This window comes from Platalea leucorodia (genome assembly GCF_965183815.1).
Source record: "Platalea leucorodia genome assembly, chromosome: 6".
Lineage (NCBI taxonomy): Eukaryota > Metazoa > Chordata > Aves > Pelecaniformes > Threskiornithidae > Platalea > Platalea leucorodia.
Window position 1 is genome coordinate 1,942,885 of NC_138828.1, and position 12,648 is coordinate 1,955,532.

Consider the following 12,648-nt stretch of genomic DNA (forward strand, 5'->3'; position numbering starts at 1 on the left):
ACTTCATACTGAGAGCCAAAACCTCTTGAGCATGTAATGTGGCTGTTCTCCCCTCAAGTCCGGTCTCTGTGCGTATCATCGTTTGAAGACGCCTTACAAGGTCCTCAAGTTCAGACTAGTCCCACTCGGTACTGACTCTGACGACCTCTAGAGCAGACTGGAAACCACAAGCTTCACCTTTTACCACCTTTGCTGACCTAAGGAACTTGACAGTGTCCCAGCCTGCATTTACAGGCCTTTTCCCCAAATCCCTGCATTGATCTCGACTGCCAAGCAAAGTCACCAACAGAAAAATGCTGCTAGAAACGCAAGATGCCACATGCGCGACGTTGGCTCGAAAGCCGTTTGGCTTTGTGGATGCTGTGGCCCAAATCCACACGGCCTCAATGCCTTCTGACTCAGGTTCCTCACGGTTGTGCACCTTTGGAGACCCAAAGCCGGGAAGGACGTGTCCAATACTCTCTTTTTTTTTATGTTTGTGTAACAAGGCTGCTCATAAGAGCAACTCCCTGCGGCAGACCCAACCATTTGGAGGTTACCGTGACACAAGGTGATATCAGTCTCTGAGAAAGACCTGAAAGGGGGGAAAAAACCCAGCCTTCAAAACCTGGGAGTCCTCGGGTGAGCAGCTTCTCTGCCTCGAGAGAAAATACGGGAGCAGAAGGCAGCAACGAGCCTCCCGGCCTACAGGCTCTCAGAGCCCTGAACAAACCAGCGGAGTAGAAGGTTTCTGCTGCCGACACCTCAGCCAAAGCCTTCGGCACACGATGTTCACCCTTACGCAGTGTGCTAACGAAGGATAATTTCCTGATTCGGGCCTAATTGAGATTACCGTCCCTCTGGCAAAGGCGATGCGAGCCTCTCCTTGGCTATGCTCAGTCAAGAACTGGTCCAAGAAGTAAGGCAGGCAGTCCAAACCCCTCCACGTTATTATCTCATTCTACTAATTAAGCTCGATAGTCATCTTTCACGGAGAATATCCTGAAATTCAGATTTCTGGAGATTGCTATGGCCCACAAAGAACGGCTCTGTGCCATGGGGGCAATAAGCTGTGCCTTGCCGGGGGAACGGCAGGCTCCTCTCTGATCAGCAAGGCTCCCGGGCAGGGATGTTTTACAAAGGATAACCACAGAGAAGCGGGGCCTGAGAAAAGCCCAGCTCATCGCTGAGCGATCAAGCTGGCGGGGCCTGCTAGCTGTGTGACAAAGGGAGCCTATTTTTGTATTTCATATGTATGGAAATTAAAATAGTTCAGCTCGTTGCAATTATAATACCGCACCGGCGGCAAAATTTGTGAAGCCCTTTTAACAGCCCAAGGATGCTTCTAATAGATGAAAGATGTTACTGGACGGCCTAGGAGGGAGACCGCCGCCTGAAGCGCAGGCTGACCTACCCGTTTCATCCCAGATGAAGGAAAAAAAGGCAAAACAGAGCGAAAGAGAGCAGCGGGAGGGGACAGTGAGGGTAACAGGAACAGCCAGAGCAGCAGCCGTTCCACAGGGAACGCATCTGCGGTCTTCCCACTGGTAACGCAGCAGCAAGCGTTAGGAGAGCGGCTGGTGCCGGGAGTTGGCCCTTCCTCTTCCTCTCGTCTCCCCCAGCCCGCCCGCCCTCGCCCTGCCCGTGACTTACTGAGCCATCCCACGCTGGGGCTGCGCTGCACTCGGATGTCGTCATCCAGCGTGCGGGTCGCGAGGCAGGGCACCGAGCTCTCCAGCGGGCTGCGCGCTTGGGCGGCGCAAGCGGGAGACGGGAGCAGCGGCAAAGAGGAGGAAGAGAGCAAAGTTGAAAAGTCAAAGGAAAAAAAAAGAAGAAAAAGAAAAAAAGAAAGGCAAGAAAGAAACGCTCAAGCGATTGCACAAGCAAGCCGGGTAGGAGACAGAGCATTTGAAGAGTCGCAGTTACACACAAGTGCACCTTTCTGCACAGTTGGGTGACCGAAGCGGTAAGCCTGCTCATTTGGAGCACGACATCTCCTCCGTAGCTCCACCTTTCAGTGTTCATCTGGCAGGTCCGGAGCCAGTTTTCCATCCCTGGCGTCCAAAATTCAGGCATCTTAGACCGGATTTCAAGCACCTGAGTAAGGCAGCTGCAGCGCTGGCTGCGCTGGGCAGGCCCAAGCTGCGGCGCGGTCGGTAAGAGCGGCAGACACACAGCGCGTTTGAAAAAATATCAGGTCACGTCCCTGTAGGAGCCAACTTGGAGCATCCTGACCACGTACGCACCCGGGCACGCCAGTTGGGCCTTGCAAATGCGTACCTTAGTCCGCAGTGCTTCAAATAATGCAAACAGCTACATACATTGGTGGGGTTCTTCCAAGCGTTCCTTGAAAAGCATCTTATTTCTGACCTAAACCGCTCTCCTCCTGTCCTGGTACTGTCATCATTCAACACTCTAAAGGGACGGAGGACGCAGTTTGGATGAAAAACACTGAACAGGACAAAGCTGGACGCTAATGTAGAATAAAAACTTTAGAGGAGAAAAGTTGTCATCTGCTGCTAGCTATCCTTCTCTCAGGGCATCAGCCGAGGCACTGCAGACAGCCTAAGTGTGATTTTAACTCAACTGTTTCCAAAGTACGCTGTCAGCACGGCGAAAATAAATAACGTTCCTGAGGTGTTTGGGCAGCACGGACACCATCCGCACGGGGACGGGTAGCATGCCGTTATTTACGGTGGTTAAACACTCACGCTGAAACACATCGCGGGTTTCTACAGCCTCTGCCGGCTCGGTTTTAGTACCATCCGACCGCTTCTCTTCAACGCTTTTGCCAAAGGCGCTCTCAGGTGTTAAATTATACAAAATGCTGGCAGGCAGGAAGCTTTTAAACAAAAATGTCAAAAATGCATAGCGAATATCACCACCGAAGCACCGGTAAACACTGATGAAACAGTCCTCGGGCACCTGCATAAGGAATGGTGACCGCGGCTCTCATTTTCTACAGCGGCAAAGCCCCGGCAGACCCGCGTTACACCCCAAAGGTGTGCCAGCTGGGCAAGGACCGCCCGAGAGCAGCTACGCACGCCATTTATCGCAGGGCTTCACGTCAAGCCCTGCACCCTGTGCCAGGCAAGGACACCAAGACGCCTTAGAAAGGCAGTCATCAAAACAAGACCCACAAAAAAACCTGTCAAAAATGCCTGCAGGAGTTCAGTTGAAATGTAAAATCGAAATGTCCTTGTTGAAGACTTCATAGAGCTCAACCTTCTGCCAATAAAAGAAACGAAAGGGGTGGTGTCTTCCTAAGGTAACTGAGTAATTACTTGGTACAGCTTTGCCTGCTCGGCTTTTTGATAATCATCTTTCTCCTGCTGAGTGGACAGCAGAGGAGTGCTTTGATTTATCCTCCTCCACCCCACGTCACACAAGAAATGACCACCTTTCGCCCAACTTCTTTCCCAAGAGCAAGAGGATCTGTGGGGAAACATCCTCCCACAGGCGTGACCCAAACACCCACCCTTATGACGCAGCAACGGATACGAGGCGTCCAGCGCGCACCTTTGCCGCTCAGAGGTCCCGTGTTTCTGCCAGCCTGATTGCTACCGAGTCTTATCTTCCAAAAGAGCAGTGAAACGAAAGACGGGGGTGGAGGATGACTCTGCTACCAGGGAACCGTGGCCCAGGGGATACGGTCAGATTTCAGGTCTGACAAATACCCTTGATGAAATTGGTCATTATTTCATTTGGGTTTTAAACCTAACTGCCCTGAAAAAAAAAAAAGAAGGGAAATCATGGGCAGGATCCATGCTAACGGCATTACGCTGAAGTGTTTCCTAAATAAATGTTTTTGAAAGTAAGTTAATACAATTAGGGACGTATCAAAATCACAGGTTCCAAATCCATCGCGACTGCCCAGTAAGAGCCAGCAAGTTGCATAATATTTTTACCCGTAACCTACAGCAGGGTCTGGTTCAGCTTCAGCAGAGATCGTTTCATTAACAACCCTTAATGAACACGCAGTAACGGTGTCCATTAAAGGAGCAGGGTGCTTTCTAATTTACATCACTGTGTTTTATGGGCAAACTAGTGAACGCCAGTCGAGCAGAAAGGCAAGCCGCCTCCCGAATACACCAGCCCGTAAAGGTATTGTGCAGAGGCGAGAAGCAAGCGATGCGCAGAGGGGCTGCCGTTCTCGTGAGCCCGGCGGCAGCATGAATATTGGATGGAAGTTTCCCTCATGCCGAAATGAAAAGTAGACGCTGAAAGGAAACACCTACCTGGAAAGAAACCCTCGGGGAATTGAGGAGCGCTTGGGGCTGATGGCACTTTCATTATTGAGATTAGCCATGTTGAGAGACAGCTGCGCTCCTCTTGGCCTCATTAAATTTTTATCTGTCTAAAGGACAAATTCTGCCTTTAGAAGCACACGAGAGGCACTCATTGAATTCCAGGCAGCGTGGTATAACTCAATCAAATAAGTTCTGGAGCTACTTCTTCATTAAAGTGTAAATAATAAATAACGGTAACAACTATTCATGAAGTACTTCCCTCTGTACGTAAGTCTCTCCCTCCTTAAGCCTCAAAGCACTCGAACTGTCAGGGAACGTAATGCATTGTAGATTCTCCTACCACATGAACGTCCCAGGTGGGGAAACAGAGGCAAAACAACACGAAAGGAGCGGCTGAAGGTCAGCCAGCGGGCTAAGCAGAGCCCGGAGCGAACTTCTTGAGAATCAGTCCCACTGAGACAGGACCTGCACAGCCCCTTGGAAGAAGAAAAAGAAATCAAGGAAGAACCAAGTCACCTAGGATCCGAGTACAGGATGCCCTCAGCCATGAAAAATAAGCAGGGGCAGGAGTGAGAACTTAGACGAACGCCCTTTGTCAGCACCATCCTTCCCAGGATAAGCATGCGGTTGTTTTCTCTTTAACCAGCCCTCAAAGTCCAGCTCTGTACGGCAAAGGACAGGGCTTACCGCCCACGGTACAGTTAAATAAAACACCGAGCAGGATTTACTTTCAAACCCCTTAAGTAAGTTCGAATTTGTCGTTAACACCCTGAGGTTTTGAAGGCTCCTCAAGGAATGGCTTTAACTGCAGAAAGGAAGAATTGGACATTCACCAGCTGCTGAAAAAAAGAGGAGGCTGTTACAAGCATGTGGTGCAGTAAAAATAGATGCAATAGAGAGGTGGAAGGGGGATGCACGCTGTGAACAGAGCCCCTTTTAACCCCTTCAGCTAAGACGACTCTTGTGCCCGAAGGAGGCACTAATCGGAGCGATGCCATAGTCAATCCTAAAGGTTTCTTAACATTACTATGCCTTAGGAACTCACTGTGACAGTAAGTACTCAGAATAAAACACTAAACTTGATTATTTGTTCCAGGATCCTTCTCCTCAAAGCAAACCTGCTCATCTTTTCAAAGGTCCAGAGAGAGCAGTAGTGCGGAGGTGGTAGCTGATATCTATAGACACCACCGCAAATAACGCCTATACATCCTACCTGCAACAGCCGTTTCCTTCTTTTAACAGAAAGCAGATGCCTCCCATCCAAACAGCGGGGAGGAGCTGATGGAAAGCCCCAGAGCACGGGCTGGGAAGAACATCATGTCTTAATCCCAGCTGAAAACAAACGCGAGTTACTCGCTGGGTGCCTGACGCGACGAAGACATCCTCCAGGATCCTAACTGCCTGGCTGATTTAAGGGCAAAAAACCTGAGGCACCTACAAATCTTATGCCTGAGGCTAATAGGAAATGAGCAGGGGGGCTTGAGGAGCGACAGTTTAGCTAGAGCTCCTGAGCAAGACCCCTCCTGGAGCCGGCCCTCCGCAGGCCCTCCTACCCCTGCATATCACCCGGTTCGCACGGTGTCTGCTCAGGGCTTGCGGGAATTCGCAGGCCCGAAGCGAAGCTCGGCGATGCCCAGAAGAACCCTGCCCCTCACCGCAGCGTGCTCTGGAAGGGGTTTCCTTATCTCGAGCACGCAGAATTTCTTTACGGTGCTCTCCAAAGCACGGTCCCTCTCTTTGCTCCATGGGGCTCCTGCGGGGACATTCACCGAAAAGCTGCACACCCGGGACGTTCCCTTGACTCTCGTTATTGCGCCTTCGTGTTATTCACTTCATCGCCGCGTTATCAAGGCACTCGAACACGACAAGGTGCATCATCAAGAGCAATAAATGTTCTTCACATGCACATACACACCTGCTGCAAAAGCCGAGGGTGATAAAGAGTAGGAAATCTTAATCAAGTACGGTAACAGGTTAGGGAGAAACGTTAGGGTGAGTTTTAGAAGCAGAACACAGAAAGCTAAGAGGCCTTACATGTAGCAAGAAGAAAATTATTTCTTCGCTTGCTTTCATTTCTGGGTATTTTAAAATGGCAGCTTTTAGACAAATTTCCAGACTGCCGCAGGAGGCAGCTGACAGAACTCCAGGACACGACAACAGGCTTAAAACTCCTCTTTTTTGATTACCACTAGCAAGAAAACTGCAAATCTCAACGTATGGGTAAGCACAGAGTCACTGCCAAGGCCTCTATAGCTGTCTGCATCCCCGCGCACACACACATTTACAGACACCGCTATAAACGTGGCACTACCTATTATTTAGAGAGAGACATTTTCACAACGTACACCACAACACAACTTTAGGATGAATAAAGCAAGGTGGAAATCAGCTTTACCCACACTGGACAATGATTGTATAGCAATAAAATGCAAGCTAGGTGTTACTACCACGTAATTTTTGATTAAGAGCGCCATCGACACCAGCTGTTACAGAAATCAAACGCGCATGAAAGCTTCGTCTCTGCCCAAACATTTCAGACGATCGGCCTTTTAGGTTCGGGTTTTTTTGACCTTTAGGTTCAGTTTTTTGTAAATCTCTCCTTCCCATGGCTGTTCCTACACCATCCCCTACACGCCAGCTGCAAGAGCATCTCGCTGCCTGTCCCTGTCCGCTGCCTGCCTGCCGCCTCCCCTCCTCTCCCACTCAGTCCAGTGAAGATACGGTTAGAGCGACGTGCCACGGCCAAAGCAGCCTGCAGAGCCCACCACTGATGTGCCATCAGTACGGGTCTCGCTACGCTAATCGTGGGTTAGAAAAGCATTGTCAAGGCAACGCAGTTAGTTTTCGGCAGGCAGGTTTGGTGGGTTGCTGTCAAAGGGAAGGCTATAGCCAGTAAGCCTCTGCATTACCATTATCGGGGTTGGTAAACATCCTACTTGCACTGGAGACGGTCTTTCCAATGTCAGCCAGAGAGCGGAGGTTGGATTTCTTGGTCTGGTGCCGGTGCTTCCTGAGCAGCGTGTAGGTGACTTTGTCCTTCAGTTCCGACTTCAAAAGCCCCGTCTCGATCTGATTGTCAACGATCATTTCTGTCGCAGGCAAAGAAAGGGGTGAGGGAGAGGAGAGGACAATTAATCACAAAGCACCCAACTCAGCTGCGTCAAGGCAGAGCCGGGGAGCGAGACGGATCATTTTCAGCCTACCTTTTGGAAGGCTTCCCTTCCCATCTCAAAACCAGCACCAGGTTTTGCCATTTTATTTTTAACGGGAATCTCTTTTAGACATTTCTTTTGAAACGGAACATAAGCATTTCCAGGCAGCAAACCCCATCTGCCACCGACACCTACCTACTGCACCGAAACTCCCGTCTGTTATTTTCATACACGCCAATGAGCCTATTTAATACCAACCATACCCAGGACAAGATGGCTCTTAGGTTAGAAAGGGAATCTGCTCTGACCTCGTGTTTTTGTGAAGAAGCTACAACTATATTGCAAGTTCCAGTACGCGCCCAAAAATAACGTGGTAAAACTTCTATCGGATTCAGCAAGGCCTGAGTTCACCTTGCAGGCCCCCAATAAAACCTCAACTAACGACAGGAAAAAGTCCTGGAGATGAGCACCTAATTAAATCACTCGCTCTGGGAACTGAAGTAAAGTGACGGCAACTCCAAAAGGCAGAACTTGCTCCGCTGGTCACAGGAGGCGTTACGCGGCTTCGCCTTGAACTGCATCACCAGCGAAAGAGGCTCCCGGCCCGCTGCAAAGGCTGCTCACTTCCCATCAATCCTCTCCTTTCTGCTCCCCTGTCCCAGGGCAGAAAGGACAAAAAGGTAGCCAGATAGATTAAGAATCTCTGTTGTGCATTAAATCTCACATTAAGTTGTTCCCTTCATTACTCCAGTTAACGTGCTGTCCCCCAAGGGAAAGTGGCAGCTCTTATTTGTCTGCCAGTAACTTTTATTTGTGCTAATAACAAAAGTTATGGGAAAGCGGAGGCAGAACATGCATCACATTTGCTAACTCGGTGAGGCAGAAAGTCATCTTCCACAGGCTGCCCAAGAATTCACGCCTCTTCGAATCGCTAGGGAGAAAAGCCCGGTTCTTCCACCCAAACGCAGCAAAGGACGACGACGTGCACGGAGGTACGCTTACACAAAACGTTTGGCGAAAGGTTTACTTTTGTCAAGTGCCATTTTTCTGCAAGCTTTTGTTGTTCCTATTTTTCGTTAGTGATTTTTTTGGAACACTTCCTTCAGAACAACATGCCCGTCTTCATCACGTTTATCCTCCTCCGCTTGGCAAGTTTTTCTTCCCTTCCACGTTTCTGATACAACGCAACGCAACAGAGAGCGCTCCAAGTTTTTCGTTCCTGCGTGTCACTCCTAGACACCGACCAAGCGATCACGATTCCCTAGCTCTGGAAACCAAGCCTGCAGGCTTCTTGGACAGCCCTAGCTCTCTGATTCAGGATCCGGACCGGCAAAAATCCCCCGCTCAGGACAGTCCTACAGCAACAGCAGCCACTGATCTGTAATTTAATCGCCCAGGAATTAGATTTAATTTGAGTGTTGAAGAGGGATATTGCAAGTGACATCTCAAAGTGACTTCAAGAAGAAATTTCACGTTTGAGGGTTAAAGTTTTGGACCACTGACATCAGCAGCTATCTTCTGAAGCCCGTTCAGCATAAAAATTGAGAGGTTTCTGGGTGTTTTTTTTTTAAACTTTGCAAAGCTGTGCTTTTGGATACACAGACACAAAAATAAAGGAAGATAAATGCCACCATAAGCACCTAGAAAACCAAGCTCTAAACTCTGCAGGTAATACCCGAGGCAGATTTTGTAAGCCCAAGTCTTACAAACCAGCGCAACACCTGATATTCGGTGATTTCGTGCCAGGACAATTTTGAGCCTGCTTCCTGAGATTGCTATTCAAAGCACTGAGTTTTGTGGGGGTTTTATTTCATTTTGCTCTGCTACACTTCTTCACACGATGGCTTCTAAACTGAGTGTTTTGGTTAAAGGTACCTCCACTGGATGGCTCACTTTTAAAATTTATTTTCCTGTCTTCTTACACGTCGTCGGGAACATGATACAGCTCTCAGCAATGTCGCTAAGTGTCATCCCAGGCCACGGCTATTTTGATTGCAGAAAAATTGCCGTCCCGTTCAGCAGAGCGAGGCGTCCGCTGGTGCTGTGGCTGCTCCTCCCTCTCCGTTGCTGGAGGGGAGCACCCATCCTAAACAGGGCCTCACCTGCCTTCACCCCACCCCGGGACCTCATCCGAAAGCCGTCTGTGGTCTGACCACCAACGGGCGGCACAAAGCAGGACTTGCCGGGTATCGCTGCCCGGAGAGACGTGGTACGCTTCTGGTAGTGAGCATGAACTGAGTCAGTGTATGCTATTCCTTTCACACACACGTAGCGGTATCTCAGGATCTAACTGAGGATTATGTACTTCAGGATGCAAATGGTTCCATAGAATCACCAAAAAACAGTTCAAGGTAAGCGCTAATTATCACCGAAGTCAATTCTTTTACTCTTCTTCCCCAATTGAGAAGAACTCCTTTCATTTACCTGTGTCCTGGTTTCAGCTGGGATAGAGTTAATTTTCTTCTTAGTGGCTGGTAGTGCTGTGTTTTGGATTTGGGACGAGAATAATGTTGACAGCACACCGATGTTTTGGTTCTTGCCGAGTAGAGTTTGCACCAGTCAAGGTGCTCTGCTGGGTGCACAAGAAGCTGGGAGGGGGCACAGCCAGGACGGCTGGCCCAGACTGGCCCAAGGGCTGTTGACGTCACCGTATGACATCATGCTCGGTATATAAGCTGGGGGAAGAAGAAGGAAGGGGGGGACGTTCGGCGTGACGGCGTTTGTCTTCCCAAGTCACCGTTAGGCGTGATGGAGCCCTGCTTTCCTGGGGATGGCTGAAGGCCTGCCTGCCCATGGGAAGGAGGGAATGAATTCCTTGCTTTGCTTTGCTTGCGTGCGTGGCTTTTGCTTTCCCTATGAAACTGTCTTTATCTCGGCCCACGAGTTTTCTCCCTTTTACCCTTCCGATTCTCTCCCCCATCCCACCAGGGAGGAGCGAGGGAGCGGCTGGGGGGTGCGTAGTTGCTGGCTGGGGTTAAACCACGACAATCTGTTATCCTTCTCCATGGACTTCCTACTTTTCCCTGTTAGTCCTTGGAGGATTATTTCTTTATTTTCCTCTTTTATTGAAAAAGCAGTGCTCGTTCATTAAAACCATCAGTGAAACCATCATCAGGGTCAATAAAAATTCGTAGGGAAGAACTGAGGAGGAGAGCCAAGGCAGCTTTACTTACCCACCACCTGCGGGAGAGAAGAGGCCTCCATATCCAGCATTATCGAGCCTTTCTCTATACACGTCCTTAACTCAAACAAGCTGTGCAGGGACAAGGTGGCCACGTGAGGTTTGCTCCATCGCTCTCCGCCTTGTTCTACCTTCTCCTCAAACTTGATCCACCTACGAGAGGACAGAGCAACCAGACCGTGTGAAAGCTGTTGGCTCCTTGCAGACACCCATCTCCGAGAGCAGCGAGACAGCTGAACCATCGCGGCATACCGACAAGTTCAAGCACACGCGTTTTCCCACACGCCTCCGAGGCCACAAATCCACGATCGAGTTGCAGAGGCTTAATGAATTGGTATGTGTCAGCCGAGCGGCGATAATGCTCTGCCTGCTGGTCAACTATTGCAAACGTGGGGTAAAACACGTTATCTTTAATAGCTTTCACCAAGACTTAAGCTCACACCCCCTGAGCTGATGTTTGCTCCAGGCCAAGAGTACCTAGGCAGCTTCGGCGCCTCAGCTGGGACCCGGTCGTTCCCCCTCCGGTTTGCGCAGCCGGTCCCTAACCCGATGCTGCATCAAACCCACCATGACGACGTGACCGCCGCGTCGCCAGACCCAACGGAGAGAAAGTGGGGTAACTACACTTACATTTAAATAATCTAAAGTGAGGGGCTGGGCATCACAGCGCCACAAAAAACATGGGGGGGGGGGGGGGGGGGAAATCAGCGTTTCTGGAAATAAGGTGACTTTTGTATTTGAGTATTCAAATCCAGACAATAAAATCCGAAAACTTCAGCCACTGCCAAAACTCAGCAGTGCTGAATAACACTGCCCCACGGCCACAGGCCGGCATGAGGCAGAGGGAGGAGCAGAGGAGCACATCCCAACCCAACCTGAAGATGTTCTTAGCAGAGCAAGCGAGCCACCAAAGGAAAAGACACAAATTAAGGGGCTCCTTCTTTCCCTCCGCTCTCTAGCCGTTGCTTAATGATTTAACAAAGTCGGTCTGAAAAAACCAGCAAGCTCACCTCTAGTTGAAGATTAGAGCAAAGGTTAAACCCCGTCCTGTGCAAAATACTCTGTACACCCCCAGCCCCACGTCCTAACGGCGGGCGAGCAGCAGCCCACCTCCGCCTGCAGGCCTGGCCCTGCCCGTGGCTCGGGGCAGCCGGGGACGGGGCCGGAGGAGGAGGGCTACGCTAGGACAGGGGAAGAAACCCCCCAGGCCGTGGTCCTTCGCTGCAGCAGCCAGCTAGGGCTTTGGTACCAGCTCGGGGGGCAGGAGAAGCAAGGCGGTTTAGTACCACCTCACTGCAAAGCAGAAGTGCTTTTGAAGCCTGTCTTCAGATACTGTTTTAATATGTGCGGAAAATGAAAATTCCAGTGACTAATATAAGGGGATTACTAAGACAAAAAACACAGACGTAAAGTAAGGAAGTTCATAAATAAGTTCAAAAGAATAGTATTAACACCAAGTGAAATTACATTTAATCCTGAAAAATGTATTACTTGAGGATTAATCAATTACGCTTTTCAATCGCAATAATCTCTTGTCGAGACTTTTTTTTTTTTTTAAAAGCTGCTTTTTAACTCAAGCTAAAAGACTGAATTTGATCTCAACTTACTACGGTTCCATTTCGTTCACAAAATGGGGGTATTTCCTAGGACGCCGAAGGGACTCGGGCAGCTGCAGAGCTGCGACTTTCACAGGCTACGTCTTACCTGTGCCCGAGGTGCCGACTACCCTGCAACAGCATGGAGGCTGCAAGGACAACGCGTTTGTCTTCTCAGTGAAAGTGTGTTATTCACAACTATCAATATTTGCGTTCTGTTGCCTTTCCTCACTATAATCCACAATACAAACACAACATAACAAATTTCACCCTGCAAACCTGTTTGAGCTGCCCCCTGCTCCGTTCAGCGCAGTCCCTGGAACAACTCTTGTCCTCGGGAGGGAGCGCGCCCGCCCGCTCCCACGGGAAGGCGCCGGCAGCGAGGTGCCTCCCAACACCCCGACGCAGCGTTGGACGCTCCGTTCTTAAGCCCCCTCTGCAGCCCTGGTGCAAACTAACGTGAGTACTTAGTTTAGCGAAGCCATCCACGT

At 49.9% G+C, this 12,648-nt stretch overlaps 1 protein-coding gene across 2 annotated transcripts in view; it reads right to left on the reverse strand.

The window, feature by feature from the left end:
- The window catches only part of SLC4A4 (solute carrier family 4 member 4), a 191,117-nt gene that overhangs the window by 71,683 nt on the left and 106,786 nt on the right, over nucleotides 1-12,648 (reverse strand). For both annotated transcript variants that reach the window (XM_082315604.1, XM_082315605.1), the window contains exons 5-6: nucleotides 10,555-10,715; nucleotides 7,139-7,318 (exon numbers count right to left, since the gene is read on the reverse strand). In XM_082315604.1, coding sequence (XP_082171730.1) covers nucleotides 7,139-7,318; nucleotides 10,555-10,715 — 341 coding nt within the window. The remainder of the gene's footprint in view (nucleotides 1-7,138; nucleotides 7,319-10,554; nucleotides 10,716-12,648) is intronic.